The sequence below is a fragment of the Narcine bancroftii genome, chromosome 2, assembly GCF_036971445.1.
Source record: "Narcine bancroftii isolate sNarBan1 chromosome 2, sNarBan1.hap1, whole genome shotgun sequence".
Classification (NCBI taxonomy): domain Eukaryota; kingdom Metazoa; phylum Chordata; class Chondrichthyes; order Torpediniformes; family Narcinidae; genus Narcine; species Narcine bancroftii.
Genome location: NC_091470.1, coordinates 148420320 through 148443314, shown reverse-complemented (window position 1 = coordinate 148443314; position 22995 = coordinate 148420320). Strand labels below are relative to the sequence as shown.

At 39.5% G+C, this 22995-nt stretch overlaps 1 protein-coding gene across 3 annotated transcripts in view; it reads left to right on the top strand.

The window, feature by feature from the left end:
- Window positions 1-22995, top strand: part of mmel1 (membrane metallo-endopeptidase-like 1) — a 77882-nt gene that overhangs the window by 41552 nt on the left and 13335 nt on the right. For all 3 annotated transcript variants that reach the window (XM_069915302.1, XM_069915301.1, XM_069915300.1), the window contains 8 exons: window positions 5583-5672; window positions 6468-6604; window positions 7606-7699; window positions 14639-14767; window positions 16758-16856; window positions 17132-17215; window positions 18432-18535; window positions 22692-22750. In XM_069915302.1, coding sequence (XP_069771403.1) covers window positions 5583-5672; window positions 6468-6604; window positions 7606-7699; window positions 14639-14767; window positions 16758-16856; window positions 17132-17215; window positions 18432-18535; window positions 22692-22750 — 796 coding nt within the window. The remainder of the gene's footprint in view (window positions 1-5582; window positions 5673-6467; window positions 6605-7605; window positions 7700-14638; window positions 14768-16757; window positions 16857-17131; window positions 17216-18431; window positions 18536-22691; window positions 22751-22995) is intronic.

Below are 22995 nucleotides of genomic sequence, written 5' to 3'. Positions count from 1 at the left end.
ACTCAAACTTCATCCCTGGTGTGAGAATTGTGTTCTGGGGAGGAGTGGTGACATTGACTGTAGCCCAAGGATGCATCCCTTTGCATTTCCTCATTAGGGTTGTTATGTTATAATATCTGGAAGCTTAATAGATCATGCAATACCATGGGCACAGTCCCAACGTCTTGGAGTTGCTCATCCACTCCTGGCAAGTCTTGTTATTATAAGGGGCTGGGACTTTCATTAATGGTGGACTAGCCATAGCATAAACATAACAATCTGATCTTCCCACTAAGGTGGCTGTATAATTTGCCCATTTATACCAACCAAAGGGCTTTTTCAAAGTTGTTTCTGCTTGTTCCATCACACTGTCAGTGCTTGCGAATAGGGCCGTGATCACGCAGCCAGCAAGCCACAGTATCCGAATCGTCTTCATCCTGAATTAATAGAGGTCTAAAAGAGATCAAAACTCATAATAATCATTAGTCTAACATTTCTACCACTCAAGCTTATTATTAAATATTTCTGCTTCATCCTTCGTTATCAAACACAACACTAATATATAAGACTGTAGTTGTTCACCTGATACTCTCAGTAATTACACTGGTACACTATTCACCTATTCACTTGATATTATAAAATTATTCACCTGGTTCCATCATCCCCCCCCCCCCCCCCCCCCCCCAGGAGGTTCTGCCCTCCACCTTTATTGTGGTCGGGGTGGTGAGAAGGGCCAAATGTGGTCCCTCCCATCGCGGTGAGAGGGCAAGTATATGGAAGTTGTTTCAAAAGCCGCGTGCACTCTAGAGGCTGACTGGTGAAGGGCGTGCATTAATGCCAGAATATATGTAGTCATTTCAGAACTCATGTGATGGAGGGTGACAGGGAGGGGTGACTGGTCGGAAAAGCGTGTGCGTAGTGAATGGCCATAGATGATCTCGGTGAATGTCAAGCCATGTCTGGTAGCTGGTTCTGTGTGTACTTGGTACAATGCTGTCAGCAGCAGGGAAAGTCAAGTGCCTTTAGTTTGTTCAGTAAGCTTGGCTAATTTTGTCTTCAAGGTCTGGTTGTGGATGCCTGTGGGTGATAAACACAATGTAACTTGTTTCATTCCAAAGGTATTACAAACTGCATGGTTAATAACAGCAATAAAATATGGTCCAGTATCTGAACTAAGGCGACAAGGAACACCAAAGCGAGGAATTAACTCCTTACGTAACACATGCACTACAGTAGAGGCCTTGCCGTCCCTTGTTGAGAAGGTCTCAACCCATCTACTAAAGCAATCTATTATTACTAAAACATATTTATAATTCTGACATCTAGGTAACTCAATAAAGTCCAGCTGCATTGTATCAAATGGTCCTTCTGGCAAAGAAGTTTGACCATTCTGGCAAGAAAGACCTTTACCTGGATTAAAACGGGCACAGGTGAGACACCCGCCGCTAAGTACCCAGGCTGCCAATTGATCAGTCATACAAGTTTGACCAGCTGGAGTTACCCAAAGCTCAAATACATCATCATAATAACAGCTGGAAGATTTCCTTCGCTCAATTTCTCTATCAGAGGCGTCCCTCTGGTGGAGTCGAAATCTCCTGGATGGAAGACAGAAGGCTCGTTGAGGAGGACTCACTTTGCATTAAATCTTTGGGGACCCCATCCTGGTATACTTTTACCTGCCACCTCATTAAGCTTAGAAATCAAGTCTTTGCCATGGGTATGTGCTGCAACTTGAAGGAGAGCTACCCTTTGGGAGTTGGATTGGTGATAACAAACTCTGAACCATTTGTTTATGGGAAATGGGGATTTCTGACGATGCTATAAGGCTCTGATTTTTCCACAATTGTCCAAAATCATGTGCCACCCTGAAGACGTACCGGGAATCTGTGTAGCTGTTTATCGACAGGCCCTCAAAGAAAATGTAAGCACGCGCTAGGGCGGAGCTCTCCCTGTTGTGCTGAAGGAGCTCCTTCCATAGCAGCGGCCTCCAAGGTTTGTCCATTCTGATGAATCAAGGTATAGCCTACGGGTCTTGTACCTTGCGAGTCAATGTAAGAACTTCCATCAGTGTAGATGGACAGATCAGGGTCTTCCAATGGGTGGTCAGTCAGGTCCTGCCGGGGTAATACTGCGAGTTGGACATTCTGTAAACAGTCATGCTTCGGCTCCTCCATCTCTTCTGGTGGGTGTATTACAAAGGTGGCTGGATTGATTGTTGTTGTCATGTGAAAGGACAGTTGAGGATTATTAAGCAGTGCTACCTCATATTTATTTTGCCTTGCCATGGTCAAATGTTGCGTCTGTAGTTTTCCCAACAAGGCTGTCACTGAATGTTCTGTATAATTACTATATGCTGTTGGAGTATCAGGTTGGTGGTGAGCTGAAGAGATATATAGATAGCTGCCAAGATCTGAGTGCACCGTGGAAGGCCCAGCATTGATGGCTTCATCTTTGTGGAGAAGTAGACAGTTGGTCGAAAGGAGTCGCCGTGCCTTTGAGTCAAGACTGCAATGCCTTAATGGAGTCTTCCTGCTTGGTAGTTGAAGCCACTTCTTCTCTGGTCACTGACTCCAACCTTTCACCAAGCATTATCCATCTGTCTTGGTGGTTCAACTCACGATCAGACATCTCTGTGAGAGGAGCTGTTTGCTCGAGGTCTCAAGCCTGATGTAACTATCTTTTTTCCATCTTTACCCTGTAACCTGTCTTCTTCTTTGAACTGTAAACAAATTTGTATCTTGTGTGGTCCCTTTAAGAGTATTCCTGGCTGCTTAATTCTGTGTTCTCTAGTATTCTGCACAAAATGGCTGTGTTAACTCTTCTTTTGGGCTTCCTGCCAATTTGCCTGGCTGTTAGAGTCGTATCTTATGCTTTTATGCAGTTCTCTCTGTCTTCATTGAGGCCTCATCCCAATTTTAAACTGTGCATTTGTAGACAAACATATTTTAACAAAAGCTTCTAGAATTTCCACAGACTTTCTTTACGCCTTAACTTCTTTGTAACAGTGGCCAAATGGTTTATCATGGTTCTGGGTTCGAATCCGAGAATATTTTGGGTGCTGCTGGCACAAGAGGGGACTGCTGCTGGGGGTCAAGATATGGGTGAATAATATGCTAGTGGTGGTCCTTAAGGGGGACCCCGAGGCATACTCTGGGTCCATCCTACATCCTCCCAGGGCATTCGTCTCTCCCTCCTCCATCAACCTTAGGACTTCCATTTGACTACGTACTCTTTGTTTATCCTCCTGTGCAGGAGGCTTCTCCTGCCTGCTCTTTGCTTTTCCCTTTCCTGATTTTTTAAAAATCCTGCTCCTTTTTATGTGCACATTCTTTCTGGGGGACTTCTATAGGTTTTACTGTCTTCCCCCCCCCCCCCCCCACCTCTATCAATGGAATTTCCAGTTTTATGGCATTAGTCTGCCAACTTGCAAGCTTATCTTTTATCTTTCCTTTCTTGTGCTAACAGGCGCCACTTACCAATTACCTCTTTAGTTTTATTATTTGTGGGTCTCTTCCAGATTAACTGTTGTGCCTCTTTAATCAATTCATCATCCTAAGTACCACCCCCCCCCCCCCCCCACAAAGGCCAGCTTTCTCTCCCTAATCTTTTATTTAATGCCCCAGAAGCTTCTCGAATTATTTTTTCATCCCCTGGATATTTTTCACACATATTTTGTAATGGCGAATCCCATTGACTAGTCATTTCTACACAATTCCCCATTGATCCCCGAGCTCTCACACTGAAGGCCCCCGACCGGACAAATTCCCTGAACTCTTATCTGAGCTTCCTGAGCTCTTACACTGACAGTCCCAGACCAGATGAGTTTCCTGAACTCTTACACTGATCTAACCTTTCGCCAATCACCCTTAAATTCCGTCGGAACTCACAGTCTCCAGTTACAGAAACATGCAAAAGTACCAGGTTCAGAGCAGGGAAAACAAAGAGAATAAGATATACTGCCCTTCCCCTGGTCTGCATCAGGAACCCTCACTTCATTCCGCCAACCGAAGATCTGATGAGTCTTTGGAACCCCACTTCTGACACCAAATGTGGATTCCAGGTCTGCAGGGTGCTCGCACGAAATGACTGACTTCAACTACGGTCTTGGTTGGATCGTTCTATGATCTGCAGATTGGGTTACTTTCATTTACCGCTACTACTGAAATGCCATTCAGGAGTCGGTGACAAAAATCCCCCCCGAACAGCTGCAATACATTCTCTTTTATCCTGATCCATAGCATACTGTATAATGTTACACCAATCATAAAAGACCTCATCTTTTAATATCCAATAGTTAGTTCCTCGCATATACAAAGTATCTTTAAGTTAGTACGCTTGCTGTATAATATTTTACCAATCATAAAACTGAAACTTATCAATACTAGTAGCTCATTTCTCGCATATGCAAAGTCTCAGGGTGCTAATCAGTGCAGAACCATATCAACAAATGCTCTATTGTTCTCTCAGATGCTGCTGCGACCTGACACATTTTGTGTGTCAGCTTTTTGCTAATTTATTTCTTCTGCTGTTTTCCCATCATGTTGCAAAGCCTGACCACACAATACTGTGACAGAGTATTTAGAGGTGATTTGGGAGGAATTGTTAGAGCAGCTTACACACACACATTTTAAAACAGAATATTTGCAGGACTTTTGCAGAATGCTTTTTGCAGGAGGCAACAAAGTATCGACAACAGCTTGCCTGGGAGAGCATATGATCTTTGCTCTCAGAGAGGGATGGGGTGTGAAACAGAGAGAGAGAGAGAGAGAGAGGAGACAGAAATCAATTCTAGAAGGACAAGCTGGCAAACTTTGCAAGGCTGCCTGGTCAAAGGAGGAGACTGGCAGTGTGAAAGGCGACCTGAAAGAAAGAAGATCATCTGGAGAACCCTGAAGGGGGCAAGTTTCGTCAGCAAGACTGATTGAGAAGTAATCAGTTACGGATGTCCTGGAAAAGGAATCTCTCTCAGAAAACCAGCAAGAACCCCTCTGAGTGGTAACCATTTGTCTGTTAAGCAACAAAGACTGGTGAACTTTATTAATGCTAACTTCTGTGCATAGTATAAGAATTGCCTGCAACCAGTAAGATTGGACTGTGATCCAAATAACTTTTCTAATCTTAAATGTACATTACCCACACTTGTGCTTAGAGGGGGATTAAGTAGGTTAGGTAGGTTAAGTAAGTAGATTAAGTAATAAGTTAAAGTTCAATTGTGTTTTCTTGTTCAAATATAATTTAAAACTACTTTTGTTTAAGTAACCCTGTGTTGTGGTGCACATCCATTGCTGCTGGATTTTGGGGTCCTCTGGACTCCTTGCTTTACTTACAGTTTAGCCAACTTCCTCAGGACCACAAAGCATCCACGAGGCTATCCACTTTAACTTTGGATGATTTAAAATACTGAAGTTATGGGCTGGAGAGTCACAGGCTCAAGCCCAAAGATGAAGGCCTTGGATTCCATATTTCAAGGTGGTGTGTAACATAGAGGAAGCAGCAATTGGTGGTACACCCATGCATGATTGCAGAATTAAAGCAATTTGAATGTACATATTGCACAATTTAGGTATTTTACACACAGACAATAAGATTTCCTATCTTCATAGGCTACTGCAGCACCAGAGGAAAGGCATGATGTTACACAGATTTACAACAAAATGACCCTTTCTCAGCTCCAAATAAGATTTGATCTCCATGTAAGTAATTTTTCTTTTGGTTGAATTCATTCATTGTTTTCTGAAGTAAACACTCCTTCAGATGCTAAGTATGACATTTTTTTCTAATGCTGTGAAAATTACTGCTTTGGCAGCATTTGGATTAGCTAATCGTCTTTTGTACATGTATATCGGCCATCAGCAGCTAGATCTCTATATTGATATAATTTGCTAGAGCTCTTCAATGCGCTCTTCCAGCGACAGTGACTCATTTTCAATTCTGTCGCTGTCTGAAAGGAGTTTTGTATATTCTCCCTGTGTGCGTGAGTTTCCTCTGGGTGCTCCATTTTAATCCCACCCTTAAAAAAAACATATGGGAGCTGTAGGTTAATTCGGGCATTGGCCAGCACCGGCTCATATGTTAGGAGGGCTGCATGTCTAAATTAAAAATGAAAAAATTCATTATTATCCACTCCAATTTGTGTATGGTGTTTGGCTTTACCTTCTTGCCAAAATTTATCCCAATATCAGCATTTTTAAAACATGATCTGGCCTATGGGTATGTTGCAAAACAGTGTGCATCACAGAGTCTAAAATCGTGCAATGAGCCTCTAGTACTTTTGGCTTGCTTGCTGCAAGACTGTAGACAACACTGACACAGCCCACGGTTGACATGGATGCACAATATTGAGGCTGTTCTCAAACATTGTCGACTGGGTCTAAAAGTGGATGCAAAGCGGGGTTTCCTGGTGCTGTTTTGTGAGAGTTGTTATGCTCCAGCTAGAGAAGTCGCAATGACCATAATGATACGGGCTAATTACTTTAATTGTGTCTCAGGGATTTAACTGGATGCAGTTCATTCAAGGTGTCATGTCTAGTGTCGATATTGAAGTCCATCCAGAAGAGGAAGTTGTAGTCTATGGCACTCCATATCTTCAGAACCTTAAGTATATTCTCCCTAAGTATTCCAAGAGGTAAAGGTATCAGAGTTTAAAATTTGTTTGTGCTGCATGCTCACTTTTATTTTTGAGGAGGTGAAAAATTTCTGATTTCCTGGTTCGCTTAACTACCATCACCAAAATGGCCTTGGAAGAGATCAAAATTCATAATAGTGCACATCCATTGCCCAACAAAGAAAGAAAAACAATTTAACAAGGAACATAATATTTTAAGACCAAGTTCGCTGAATACATTAATCAAAAAAAAACTCTTTTCAGACCACAAAGGGAATCCTTTCAAAATCATCCAAAAAGGTAAATCCCAGGATTTACAGTTAGTTTAGGGGTTATCACACAATATTGTTGCAGCGCCAATGATCCGGGTTCGAATCTGGTGCTGTCTATAAGGTCTTTATACATTCTCCCTGTGTCTGCATGTGTTTCCTCTGGGTGCTCTGGTTTCAAAACTCCATACTGCATTTGTAGGTTAATTGGGTGGAATTGGATGGCACGGGCTTGTGGGTCGAAAGGGCCTGTTACCATACTGTATGTCTAAAAAAACAATGAGGAAGAAATACTGTAGAAAATACACTCTCAGCCCCACTGTGAACCAATCTAGGAAATTATTGGATCAAATATTATCTATAGACACATCTGTAAGATATAGCATTAGTCAAGACTTGTAATTTGTGTGGTACATTCTGTCTGCCCAGAAGTCTTGGATTGGGTAGCTCCAATCATTGGGTTTTTGCAGAAATCCTCAAAGAACTCAGCGAGTTAAGCAGTATTTGTGGAAAGAAATGTCAGTTAAAATTTCATTTTCTACAGATGCTGCTTGATTGTTTGATATCTTCCTGCAATTTTTTGAACTTTTCAAATTTGCACAGTTTCTTTCTCCCAAGACCCAATTTCCATAATCTATCCTCATAAAGTTACATAATGCTGAAAAAAAGATAAATGGAAAGAAATGTTAGCAGCCAGTTTCAATGCCTCCTTTATGCTGGACTTCTGAAACTCTTTAACTCTCACGTTTGTAGCACTCTTCAGAACTACCTGGTCTGGCGGCTGATCATAGATCGTGTTAGCAATTTGAGCAGACGATACAAGGATTCCCGAGCAAATTATCGGAAGGTATTGAATTTTTCAAGGCATTCTCTTGGGTTTTGCTTTACTGACTACACTGGACAACAATTATTCCTGAAATAAAATTGGGGATTATGATAGACAACTTAAAGCTGAACACAAAGATAATTTCAGATATGCTGCATCACATTGGAAGTTAAGGAAAAATAAAATTAACTTTTATTTAGCATTAAGCACAAACATAACAGAATGTATCACAGCTTTTGCAACATTGACCAGACATTTCTGCTGCATTGAATATTCCTTAAGACAATAAATGCTATTGTTAAGAACAATAGAACATGTGCATCAACATGCATCTATAATCAGTGTAATGCACAGCATCTGCATATGTGAGCTGCTTTTATAAACTGTCTGCATTCTATCCTGCTAAACATGGCCTAGCCTAAGACTACATTTGTATAGCACCTTTACTGAGTGCATGCCCAGGCAATGCTTGGACTGATCAAAACAGCTTGCTTTAGGCAATAAACTTAATACATGACAGGAAATCACAAAATAGATTAAATTTTAGAAGGTTTTAAAGTGATTTTCATGATCAGTGGCCCAACATACACCTAAAAGAGTTCAGGAAGCAAAATCTCCGTTGTCCAGTGATGTTTCTTGTCAGTATGGCACTTACTGTAATGTTTCTTATTCTTCATTCCTTACTTATTGTGCCAAAGATACAAGTGAGAATTATGTGAATCTTGAGCATGAATTTTTGATTCCATATCTGCCAGTGACGTTTTGGGCATCACGATTGAAAGAAGTAGCGTCAGAATCATACTTGATAATATTCATCATTGTTAACTATACCAGAGTTTGCAGGATTAACAGAGAGAAATTTCATTCACAATGGGGAAGAATCCAAGTTTGCTGGCTGTTAGAGAGGTCCTTGCCCACAGTCCCGCCTCTCACAAGAGCTGAGATGTTGCTTGGATTCTCCTGGTGTGTTTCGAAAGTCAGCTAAATTTTGGCAAGCGAGCCACGTTTCGTATCTCAGGAGATATTATTATTATTTCTGTGGCTTCCAGGAAGCCTGGCTTTTGATTTTTATGAAAAATTAGAAGTTTTTAAAAAAAATAGAATGGGAAAGAGATGTATGTGCAATAAGAGACAGACATTTATCATATTTCCTTCAGACTTAGGCCATTCACCCCATTGCTCTGAGAGCAATTCAAATAAATTTCATTCCCTGCTTGTTTCTGTATAACCTATATTTTCTTGGGTACCAATTAACTTTTCTCTTGCAATAAGGTCATTTACAGCACCCAATTAAACTATGAACTTGCATTTCACAAACCTACTAATAAATATGTAAGATATCCAGAGCAGGAAAAGTACAGAGAAACAGATGATTCTTGCCTCTGATCGTGGTTTAGTGCATTTATTTGAAACCCCGTAGCAAAATATATACATATGTTAGCAAAAGAGGTAATTTAATCCACTATTAATAAAACCATGCTGACTTTATCATATTAAACCAGATTTTACCTCATTTTTTATTTTCTTACAATTCAAATATTTATCCAATACTCCTTAAAAAGTGCAATATTCTCTGAATCAATCAATTTCTGTGTTGATCCATTTTAATTCTTGCAACATTGTATGAAATCAGCCCCAGGTGTAGGCTCATTGAGACTATTCAATCATTAAGTCAAATCACAGATGAATCAATCTTTGTCCTGATCTCCATTTGTGCCTGATTTGCATAACTCTCAATTTCCCACCTCACTCCCCTTTGAGGTTTGTCCTTGGTTTTGGCGCTGCTAATAAAACTCCAAACTCCATGGCATCTTTGACTAGACATATCAGAGCCTCTAGACAATAATGAAGTCAACCCTTTTGGCAAGTAATTAGAACATCTAATGAATTACTAGTCTTTATTAAAAGAGGGACAGATTACAGACTATTGATGAGTCTTTAAGGAGAAACGTACTTGCCTTGAAGACAGTTCAAAGAACATAGAATATTACAGCAAAGTACAGGCCCTACAGCCCTCAATGTTGTGTCAATCTATATATTCCTACCAATAAATATATTCCTACCTCATAATCCTCTATTTTACTTTCATCCATGTGCCTGTATAAGAGTTTCTTAAATGCCCTTCATGTTTTACCCTCCATCAACATCCCTGGCAAAGCATTCCTGGTACCCATAACTCTCTGTTTAAAACAAAAACACCCCTGATGCTCCCCTAAACTTTCTTCCTTTCACTCTGCAGAGATGTCCTCTGGTATTTGCTATTCCTGCCCTGGGAGAAAGGCTCTGGCCGTCCACCTTATCTATGCCTCTCAGAATATTGTTGACCTCTATTACGTCTCCTCTCATCCTTCTTTGCTCCAAAGAGAAATGTCACAGCTCTGATAACCTTGCCTCATAAGACAGCTTCCAATCGAGGCAACATCCTGGTAAATCTCTTCTCCTTGTCTCCATAACTTCCACATCTTTCCTTTAACAAGGTGACCAGAACTGAACACATCTCACCAGAGATTTGTAGAGTTTTACTATTTTGATTTTTGGGGCTAAAGGGTTTTCTCATGAGGAATTATTAATCAGATTAGATCTCTACTTTCTGGAGTTTGGAAGAATCATAGATGATGAGGATTGACAAGGTAAAATCTAAAAGATGTTTGCACTGACTGGGAAATCTAGAATGGGCACTAGTTTTAAAATAAAGGAATACCCATTAATGATTGACCCCTTATCTTGTTTGATAATTTCCACGTGAAAAATCCAAATATCTATCCTGGCAACACCATCCCCCCTCCCCACCCCCCCCCGCCCCTCCATCTCAGGATTTTGTTTGAACAAGATGATCTTTTTTCCAACTGTTATGTGGCTGTTGAACCTCCCCTTAATCATTAACTTCTCTGAGATTACAAAAGACCTGTCTGCATCACAAGATATAGGAGCAGAAGAAGGCCCATTGGCCCATCAAGTCTGCGCCACCATTCTAATCATGAGATGATCCATCCTCCCACTCAGCCCCACTCCCTGGCTTTCTCCCCATAGCCCTCGATGCCCTGTCTAATCAAATACCTGTCGATCTCTGTCACCATTGCACTATTTCCTTTACTGAACTCTATTTTCTTGCATTTATTATAAGTGAACAATTTGATCTCTCATATTTATTATCTCTTTCTATACTGGGATAGATCAGTGTAAACTTTAGTTATTTGTTGACAAATTATCTGTTTGGCTGCAGCAAGTGTGAATTTTGGTGCAATAAAACTTCTTCTAAATCTAAGGAATACAGCCCCAAAATATTTAGTTTTGTAGGGCAACTCTGTTATCCCTCTGGTGAACCTCCTCTGCTTCCAATGTTACTATGTATTTTTATTTTGGATAGGGGGCCAAAACTGTTTGCAGTATTCCTGGTAAAGCCTCATCAATGCCCTGTATAATTGCAACCAACTCTAATCCCTTTGCAACAAAGACCAAAATTCCATTTACCTTTTGAACGACTTGACCTTCTACCTGTCTCTCCATCTCTCACACCTTCTGCCTATATAACCTCTGGGCCCCCTCCCCCAGCTTCTTTCCCCCCCCCCCCCTTGATATATATCATCTCACCTCTTCTATTTAAGTTTTCATTAAAGATGCAGACTGATCATTTCTCAATATTGTTTGCTCAATATTGCCTGCTTATTTATGCAGTGGAACACCTCAGTAATGCATGCTCACGATATTTTTCCATTTGTACCATAATCTGCCTTTTATCTTACCAAAGTGCATGACCATACATTTATCTATATTAAACTCTATTTGTCAATGTTTTGCTCACTCATTCATTATAGCTTTACAGGGTCATAGTTTCCTCCTCACCACATGTCGTTCCACCTATTTTTGTATCGTAAACAAATTTGGAAAACTTGCACACTATTTCTTCCAGGAATCAGTAAACAACAAAAGAAACTGTGAGAGATAGAGGAAACAGAAAAGACTGGAGTTCAAACCGAAAGCTAGAGATGGACAATGATCCGTAAAAGAGTGGAAAAAAGAAAACAGACTGCAAAAAGAATGGTGGATTTTTTCCTTTCAGGCTTTTATCAATAAGCAAACCCACACAGAGATAACTAATAACAATAATCAAGAGCATTTGCTCATAGTAAAAAAACAATTTTAAACAACAGAGTACTCAACCATTCCTGTTACAAATATGGCCAGTTGTTATTCTTCAACTATTTATTTCTAGACCATTTCTCCAGAACACAAAATGATGTCCAGGTTTTAATCCTTGAGAATGTTCAACTTTTAACATATGTTTTCATTTACTGTTAATCATCTCCCATCCCCAAAGTTCTTCAAAATATGAAGACTTGGTGAATGATTTGCTTTTTCATTCTGGCCTTGCTCCTCTTTCAACACAAAGCATGTATGCTCACTCAACAGCTTTCCTCTATCCTGAGATCAGTTTCTTTAAATGACTGGATTTCTCAATCCACCTTTATGATATTTGGAGTCAATGGGTGTGTAGATCTGGATTTGATTGCAGGAGAGAAGGAATACAGATTTTTTTAGTTCAGTTCCCAGTTTAGCTTTACTTTCCCCTTCTCAGTATAGAGATGCAGAAACAGAAATGTATCTAGCGCATACCTAGCCAAGGCACCTTGCTTCGACAAGAAAACAAAAAAACACTGGAAATGCTCAGCAGTTCAAGCAATATCTGTATATTTTTAAATTTTCATTTATTTTGCAAGATCACTTTCTCAATGCCTGCTTTCCAAAGCACAATGTCTAATCTATCCTCATAAATTTTGATGTGAAATATTAGTCACATTACTCATCCTTGCTGGAGCTGGACATAGTTACTCAAGATATAATCTACCCAGAGGATTGAACTGATCATGGCCTTATTACATCACTGCCAAGTTTATACAATCTATTAGTTTTGTCAATTCACACCCTGTACAGCTTCACAATGCTTTGTGTTGAATCTTGCCAGCTTTGGTCCACTTCAATTTCACTCTCAGCTGTTGCAATTTTCCAATTGGAAAACACTTTTTGCTATTCTCTCAACATGCTTGCTTCCATTATTCTTTCATACCTTTGATTGCTTACACATTCTACCATGTATAATTTTCCTCCTTCAGTTCCATTGCTTCCTCCTGATCATTTAACAAACTCCATTTTGTTTCAAAGTCCAAGTGATTTATCTAAACTAAAAACAGTTGCACCAAGCCTATCCCACTCAGTAATGTCATTGTAACTCCTTTAGCAAGAACTTAATTTGCTCTTCCTTTCAGTAGATTGTTTTATCCATTCTTGGTATACCATAAATCAGTACTATCTTGTTTAATTGGAAGCCTTTAGGTAGAATTTTGTGAAATACTTTTAAAAAATTGAGATGTGCAATAAGATTTAGAGATTTCCATTGTAAATCTGTCTTCTCACCAGGGGTTGAAGTATCTTCCATATTGCTAAAGTAACTGATTTAACCCACTGCTACTAATTTGAGCCACCCACTTTCTTACCAGTTTCCTCTACTGGCCCCACCAACTTGCTTTCACTCCCATTTGCCACTGCTTCAAAGGGAAATGACCAATTTGGTCTCCATTTCTACTTTATCACTAAAGTTAATCAGAGCCAATGTGTGTTGCTCAATATTTGCAAAGAGAGGAATTGGGACAGTCAGCACAGATTTGGTAAGGGCAAAAGATTCTAAAGGGAGAAGGATAAAGATTTTAATCAATGGGAGGTGATGCTAAGTGCTTGCAACACACAACCAAGCAGCATCAGTGGGACAAAAAGAATTGTCAATGTTTTGGGCCAAAAAAAACTTGATCACGACTTTCTGCCACTGATGCTGCTTGGCCCACTGACTTCCTCCTGCAGGTTATTTGTTTCTCCAGATTCCAGGCTCTGCAGACTCCCATGTGTCCCCATGATAAAGACTAGTTTCAGTGCAGAAAATGCTGGAAATACTCAGCAGGATTGGCTGCCTGTGGGGAAAAAAAGAGAATCTCTGTTTTACTTCGACAGATGCAGTCTGACCTGCTGAGTACTGTATATCCAGCATTTTCTGCATTTGCTTTACATTTCCAGATTCTGTTATTTTTTACATTTTCAAGTCTATTGCTTCCTATTAAGATATGTTCTCCATTTTGAAATATATTTTCAGTTTCGATTTTTATTTATCATGAGGCTTGTTCTGTGGAACAAGATTCAAAGCTGTTATAAATACATCTTATTGTGTTGCATTAATCCTAAACATTGCTAAGTAATTGATTACACATCTCTACATGCAGCAGGAATATTTCACAGGCACAAATTATAAACTTTCTGGCCTTCAGAAGAAATTATAAAGAAATCTTTGCAGTTTTTTTGAAGTGGCATTGTGTAATTTTTAGCATTGACCTAAACATTGCCATTGTTTAAGACCTGATCTATAAACAATCTCTAACAGTGCTGCACTCTCTAAGTAGTCATTGAAATAAGCCTTATATAATACTTGCAAATGATTTGAACCCATGACTTTCAGATGCAAAATAAGTCTGAAATCAAGGGCCACACAGTTAACGTAGCAGTTTGTGCAACGTGGATTTGAATCTGGCGCTGTCTGTAAGGAGCGTATACGTTCTCCCATGTCTGCATGGGTTTCTTCCAGGTGCTCTGGTTTCCTCCCACACTCCAAAAACATACGGGGTTTGTAGGTTAATTGGTATATTTGTGCAGCGCAGACTCATGGGCCAGAAGGGCCTGTAACCATGAATAATATTTTTCTAAAAAAGTAGCCTCTTTAAATACACAAGGATGCTATTTATGAATTTTTACTGGCCACCCTAACTAAATTAGATAAGATTGGCTAGCTAATCCTTGTGCTTTATGTTTATAAATTTATGCAGTAACTTATTACATTAAATCATTTCAAAACACTATGCAAAATGCAGCAATTCATTTTATGAATATAACCGTTGCATTGTTTTTGATGAATAACCACAGGCATTGTATGGTACCACCGTTGAAGAAGCTCGCTGGCGTGAATGTGCCAGCTACATCAACGCTAATATGGAAAACGCAGTGGGAGCTCTTTATGTCAGGGAGGCATTTGCTGGCGAGAGCAAGAGAATGGTATGTAGCATGTAAAGCAAATGCACATTCCCAAGTTCAACTGTGGGGAACAAGTTCTTCAATGCCAGTAAAACAAAAATAATCTACCTGCCTATCTTTGATAGTGTCGGTTGAGGGGCATATGTTGGTTGAGATATTGGAAAAAAATCCTAGCATCTCTTCAAATAGGGTTGTACAGCAAGGTAACAACTTTAAGCCCACCATGTCCATGCTGGTCATGAAGTATCCATCTCTAATGTTGTCGAAGTGCTTGCCTCCACCACCACTATGGGTTCAGGATGTCATATGGCCTCCAGCTGAAAAAGTTCTTCCTGATATTCACTTTTACTGTCCTATGTCTTACCTTAAACGCATGACCTCTCTGATAAGAGGAATATTTTCTCATTTCCTGCCCTATCTGAGTACCTCATAATGTCCTTCAAGAGGTGACAGGGTACCGGAGAGAATAAAGGTGGTAGAGGTCGATAGACACATAGTGGAAGTTTTTCTAGCTTCTTTTTGTTCATTCAAGATTATCCTGCCCTGGATTCCTTTGCTTTTATCTTTAGGCCCAGATATGCATATAAGACATCCAACTGCAATCCATGTAAACTGCACCAAATGGTTTATCCTTATTGACATAATTTGTCACTGTTAAACAATAATATCAAATTCATCAGACATCATCTCCCTTTAAAGAAGCCCAAATGGTTATCCTTGATTAATCTCCACCTCTCCAAATGCAAATTAATTCTATGCATCAGAATGCTTTCTAATAATTTCCTTACCACTTTTGTTAACCACATCATCCTGGGGTTATTGATAAGGAAGAAACATTCATTGTCCAGCAGTTCTCTGTAACCTCTTGTGTGGCCAGAGATTTAAAAATTGCTGAGCCCCTTCAATCTCCTCCCTTGTGTCCCATAGCAGCCTGAGATTCGCCTCATCATGCATTGGGTGCTAATTTATCTTTAAGCCCACTAAGTCATCTGTAATATTGTGGACGTGGACTTTTAAGAGGGGGAAAATCAGGAAACAGGAACAAGTCCTCATTGAGAAATCAGCAGTGGATATGGTTAAGAACTTGAAGTTCCTAGGAGTCAATATCTCTAAAGATGTACTGGGACCTTCATGTCGATGTAATCACGAAGAAGGCTTGCTAGTGGCTGTACTTAATGAGGAGATTTGGTATGTCACCAAAAACTCTTGCAAATTTCTACAGGTGTACCATAGAGAGCATTCTGACTGGTTGCATCACTGTTTGGTATGGAGTGCCAATGCACAGGACAAGAATAATGACAGTGCCATCATGGGCATCACTTCATTGAGGACATTTACAAGAGATGGTGTCTTAAGAAATTAGCCTCTCTCCTCAAGGACCCCCACCACCCTATCCATGCTCTCTTCACACTGCTACCATCGGGACAGAGGTACAGGAGCCTTAAGACAAACACCCAATGGAACAATGACAGCTTTTTCCCCTCTGCCGTCATATTTCTGAATGGATGATGAACCACAGGCACTACCTCACTTTTTCTTATTTTTGCACTAATTTATTTATTTTTTTAATGTAATTTATAGCAATATTTGCACTGTCGCGCTGTTGCAAAACAACGAATTTCATGACTTGTTCATGACAATAAATTCTGATTCTGAATATTCCTCCAAAATAAATAAACAAGAAAGAAACAGAAGATTGTTGAAATCATTCGGTTAGTCAGGCAGCATTAGTGGAAAGAGAAACAGAGTTGATGTGGCAAATTGAGCAGCTTTTTATTGGCATTATTCCAAAGGATGATATCTCCAACAATGCCACACTCCCTCAATGCAGCATTAGGATGTCAGTTTGGCTTTTGTGATGAATCCACTGAAGTGTTTAATCACTTACCCAGAGGTAAGTGAGGTTCAAATCAGCCACAGTTTTATTAAGGGGCTATTTGATGTGATGTTTGTCATCTCATGGATTGTGCCATTATTGGCATCTTTCACTGCACATATTTCTCTTCCTCAGGTGAAGGATTTAATTGATAAAATCCGAGAAGTGTTCATTGAAACACTGGATGACTTAGAATGGATGGATCCTGCTTCCAAGCAGAAAGCACAAGAAAAGGCCAGTTTCTTTTAATCATGGTTTAACTTCTGACAAAGACTAAAGGTCTCTTCATTGATATAGTAAATACATTTTACTGGAATAATGGTACCTCAATGATTCCCAATTAGTCTTTGACGTTTATTTATGTACTGAAGCTCATTGGGTCATCCCAGTGGCTGCACCAAACTTTTGGAAAAATCCATAATGTGTATAAGGATGTGGATGGGTAAAAATATTGTCCCAAGCTCTTGCTAATTATTGTGAGCATCTCTTTCTATTTGTATATATCAAAGGCTATGGCAATTAAAGAGCAAATTGGATATCCAGACTATATACTTGAAGAAGATAATCCCAGGTTGGATCAGGAGTATGTGCATGTAAGTAAAATTGATTATGGACTAGATCCACAGAGGATGCAGCCCTTTTCCAAGAACTACTCTTTAAGAAATCCAGGCATAGATATAATTGAATAGATTATGGTTTGTCTGTTCTATCATCAGATAATTAGTACACCACCATGCTTGTTATTATGTTGAATGACCAGACCCCTCTTCACTGGCAGAGTCTTTATTCATATTATTTCTAAATTGCACATGGTGATTATTACATCTTGGCTGGCTCCCATCTTGAGGAAGTGCTCAGGCCCAAAACATTGGTAATATATCGTTACCTCCTATGGACACCGTGAGATCGGCTGAGTTCCCACTTTTAATAGATTAGGGCCATTTGAATCATGGAGCCAAGTGCCCAAACACAGAAGTAAACTGTCTTCCCTCCTCTGCATTTTGCCTCTGTTCACGGCAGCTTTCTCTGCTGCCTTGTAGTGAGTTTTTTTTTAAACATTGATTTTTTTTCCAGTAGCAAGCGTGGCAATGACATGACTACTGTGAGCTCTGTCTACAGTTCCTGACTGGAACTGAATGGAAAAATGTCAGAGCACTTCTTTTCACAGGTTCTTTACAAGACATTGTTTCATTGCCTTCAGATTTAGTTTTAACAAATGGGCAGTTGTTATCCTTCTCAATCACTTTGTTTTCCAAGCTGTTTATAAAAGACTGATTTATTTAAACTGATTTAATTCCTTTAGTTTTGCATTTCAATTTTATGCCACACTCTTTTGTACACTCCATACCTGGCGTATTTATTTGCCTGTAGCACTGCCCTGGGAAACAGACCATGTTTTTCCATTGCTAGAAAAGTTTTTTGGAATTATGTCAATGTAAATAGACAATTAAAATCTTATGCAGTGAATAAAAGATGCTTGCTTCAATGAATGTCATAACTGCTTTGTATCAAAAGAAAGAGTTCATCACTTTGTAACTAATCTTTTTTTATTATACATGATATTTCATAATATATGTAGCAAGGTTATAAGAAAAGATTTACACATAATTCTATCCTTACCATATTTCTGTCAAAAGGTGACTACTGTTTGTCAATTTTGATCCTTCAATATTGATGCAAGGTTATATTTCATTGATGGGAGCCAGATGGTCTCCACTATTCACATAGTTCTGCAACTTGTAGATGAATGGGATTCCTGATCCAACTAGCAACATCTGAAACAAATAATAAATTATGTACTTTATCCAGTTAAACTTCAGTGAAAGCAAATACTTTGAAAATATCCTTGAAAATTTGAGAGCTGGAGCACAGAAGAGTCTGAGGAAATTACGGGAGCAAGTGAAACAAGATGTGTAAGTACCTAACCAGAAGTAATCCTTGCTTTCAAATTAGTCCACTGCCTCAACCCTCCCTTTCTCAGCAATCTCCTCCTACTCTGAAAATCTGACCTCTGCACACTCCTCCAATTCTGCCCCTTTATTCATTGCTAATTTTTTGTTTGTTTCATCCATGGTCGTCAGAACATAAATGGCCAAGATCCTAACCTAACATTTTCTCCCACGAGTTCAGAAGTTCCCATCCTGTATAGGTCTGAATAGAGTTAAACAGCATAGAAACAGGCCATTGGCCTACCATGCTCATGGCCTTCAAATGCCCATTCAATCTCATCTCATTTATCAGCATTTTACCTGTAACCTTTTATTTCTTGCTATGGTGAAGTGGATCTGGCTCCTTTGCATTCTCAGGGTGTGTTCCACCTCTTTGACCATGTTTTTGAACATAAAATGGGAAAGATTATCCACATCCGATGTCAGTGGCAGTGCAAGGTTTACCTGGGTACCCCCACCCCTTGATTCCAGTGCTGGTTTAGAAAGCTCTTCATTTTCACTGAGCCCCTGCTGGTGAAGCTGCTCCACGGTGCACATTCCTCCAATAAAGTGGCAAGAGCTTCTATAAAACCTCCAATTTTAAGACTGGTGAATCTGTCCACTGAGTCTGGACCAGCACTGTGCAACTGAGATTGCCTCAGCATCGAGTAACAGGTCATTTCGGCCGACAAGTCTGTAGCATCCAATTTACTCCCAATTAACCTACAACTCCCGGTACATTTAAAATGGTGGGAGGAAACTGGACCCCATGGGAAAACCCATGTAGACATGGGGAGAATGCCTTACAGAAGGCATGGGATTCGAACCCTTGCCCGATTGCTGGCACTGTAAAGGTGTTGTGCTAACCTCTATGCCAACTGTGCCATCCATATTCTATATAACTTTATAAAGTTTATTCTATATAACTTTAAAAAGTTATAAAGAATAAATGTCTGCTTAGCTGTGGCACTTCACTAATGGGTAAGTCCTATTTCAATGGGTGCACCATGCTGTCATCAGGTTTACAGATATATTTGATTAATTGGCACATGTCAAGTCCATGTTATGCCAGATAACAACTTTTTCTGCAAACTCAAGTTTTGGTGGTAGAGCTATCACGACCAGGCTGATTCAGGCAAGGAATGCATTGCTGGAAATTGTAGAGAGGAAACCTATGTAGCCACAAAGGGCATACACAGGCAGCACTGAAGATGAGTATTGAATCCCAATTTCTGGAGTTTTGAGGCAGCAGCTCTTTGAGGGAAATAGCTGAGCTGTGTGTCTGAGGTTTCTCTGTTCTCCATGAGAGTGGTTTTCCTCCAAGTATCATATTTTTGCACATATAACGTGCGTGTTATATGTGTATTTTATAAATCAGACACCCCCTCCATGCATTATATGCATGTGCACGCGATACGAGAATATTTTTACATGTTGAAAGAAAGCGCACAATTTATAACAGGTGTGGGATTATAATAGCAGCATTGAAAGAACATGCACAATTTATAGCAGCCATGGGAAAGATGTGCCAGCAATTTATAGCGAGAGTGGGAATGTTATAGCGGCCATGTGAATGTAATAGTGGCAATAAAAGAAGGCACACAATTTATAGTGGGCATGGGAAATTTTGATTTTGGGAATATCTCTTTGTACTGAATGCATAATATTCCTATAAACAGGACATTCTGTCTAGGGCACTGCACCTCATCAATGTTAATTGCCCAGACCAGTTGCTGAGGGAGGAGATTAACATATCAAGTGCCTCTACAACATTAGAATTTAAATCCTGCTTAACCTGTCTTCAATCGATTTAATTGAATTCCTCTCCAAAGCTTGTTAACGTGTTGCAGCAGGATATCATATATAATAAGTAATTGCCACCTCTGGGGGAAGTTGATTGCTGGAGATTAACTGTAGTAGATACTGGTATGTGCTTTGTCTCATGTCCCATTTAAATGCAAATTGATTTGTCAGTCGGAATTTAGAATACTACACCCTTGTGGAATATGCATGTGCGGATTATATGGAAATATTTTTACACAATTTATGATTTTCTGCGTGTTATATGTGTGTGCGTGTTATATGTATTTACACATTATATTATCGAAATACGGTAGTCTTGATTACTCTTGCATCTTAAAGATTCAAGATTCTTTCATTATCATGTAATAAAACAGAAAATGTAATAATACACAAAAATTTAATTTAGCCTGCCGTAAGGTAGACAAAGAGTTATCATTAGCTTTGCCCTGTGCCTCTTACAGTAAGAGAAAGAGAAGCAAAAGAGAGTCCCTTCAGAGACACTGTGTTTCTGTGAATTCACCTCCTCATAGACCACTGTTCTATCTGTGGCAATCCGAGCTCTAGATGCAAAACTCTGATCAGGACGCCTCCAGTGCCCAAGACCCTTCAGGAGCCCTTCTTGCCCTCAGCACCCTCTCGATCCCAGATCTGAATCCTGGTTCCCATCAGCCAGTGTCCAGGATCCTGTGTGGGTCCTTTAGCCACTGAACCCCCTACTGGTCCACTGTCACAATAATAGGGTAGTTTCCTATGCTTCTCCTTCTCAACTGGGAGTGTTTATCCCTGTTTCTGGTGCCCTTCACCAGTCCCCTGCTCCCCTGGAGTCTGCAGCCCTTCAAGGTGGTTAAGTGGTGCCAGCCAGTTGTATTACTGAACTGGCCGGCAAATCATTTTATAATTGATTTACTTGTTAAGATTTCTGTGCTGCTTGGTCAAAAACTGTAGGCAAGGTGCAGAGTGACAGGCATGAAAGAATGAGTACTTTCAAGAGTTGAATCTTACCTTGCAATATGAAAAATACTAAGCACTTTCCTTTATTTTCTCCTTCTCAAAAAAATTGCAGTTATTAAAATTTCACCAACTTCTCCCCACGAGCTCATGATGTTTATTTTCACAATCCATTTGTTTTTGTCCCTAGCCTCTTCACTGTTAATTTTTTTTTCTAGTTCCAGTTGTTTCTCTTGAAAGAAACTACCTGATTGCAGAATGGTTTGTGTTCTTTATTTTTATTTCATGTTTCCAAAGCCTGTAGTGTTAACAATTTTCAATTGAAGCTTGCTGTATACACTTATGGGATGCTCCATTTGTTGAGGAGTTGTATCTGGAATGGCACATTATGTCATCTTCAACAAAAAGCCCACTTCTGATCTTTTAGGTCAGAGTTGCAAAGCCATCAGGTCATTGGCAAAGCGGCTGAGTATAATTTCTCCCAGGACACTGCTGAGGAACATGATTGACCTCTGAGAACCATAGCCATTTTTCTAATGCTGAATATTTCCAGAATTTTCTGTTTTCATTTCAGATTTACAGCATCTACAGTTTTTATGCTTTTAAGCCCAGTATTTTCCCAGCTGCACGGTGATCATCTGTCATTTCAATAAATAAAGGCCTTTTTGTTTTGTCTAGTAAAATTTCCCCAAAAAAATGTCCATCATATATTGTGTACAAAATACACAAAAACACAGGGAAATAGAAAATCTGCCACTGAAGCCTTCCTGCCAGTCAATATGATCATGGCCTCAACTCTGTTCCAATTACTTTCCATTTCTTGATCTTTCAAATATTTTGGAATGCCACTTAAATATAATAATTTTCCCTCCACCAACTCTGAGGGTGTACAGAGATTCACTATCCTCTGAGAGAGTATAATAACATGTGTATCTGAATTGCACAATCTGACTCTAAATCTATTCCTCTATCTTTAACTCTTGCCAAATAATTATCCAATTCTGAAATGGCTCAATTACAAACCACATCTTAATCTGAATTAAACCTTGTGGAGGGAACAGTTTCCTAACTTGAATCTATCCAGTTCTGCAAATTCAAATAAAAGCAATTAATCAACTTGATTTATCCCATCAGTTCCTTGTCTTAGAGATGAAATTGTCTTGGAGACAGAGATCTATGGTTTGAGGAAAATGGATTAGAAATGAATTGTACAGATCTTTGAATTGCCTTCCTTGTTCACGAGAGCATGTGAGACTGAAAATTTAAGCCATGTTTAGTTTCTATCTGTATAAGGCAACATATCCATATGAAAAAGTTAATAATGTGAAAAAATTGAATAACCTAGCACATATTTCTGATCACAACAATATGTTTATTTGTTTTATTCCAGATGGATCATTGGTGCTGCAGTTGTAAATGCTTTTTATTCACCTAACCGAAATCAAATAGGTATGTCAGAATCCCTTTACCGTAAAATTAATAACAATTTGCAATGTGGTAAAGGATCTTTAAGGTTCCTTCACTTTGTTCAGGTTATTTCAAGCAGTGAATGGCAAAACCATGCAGATATGTCAGCACTCAAGTTCCTTCTCATTAATCGCTTGACCTTAACCAGACAGAACTGTCAGTACCTCTGCTGGACAATTTGCTGAGAATTTGACTGTACAAACTTAGATTGCAAGGCCTTTTAACAA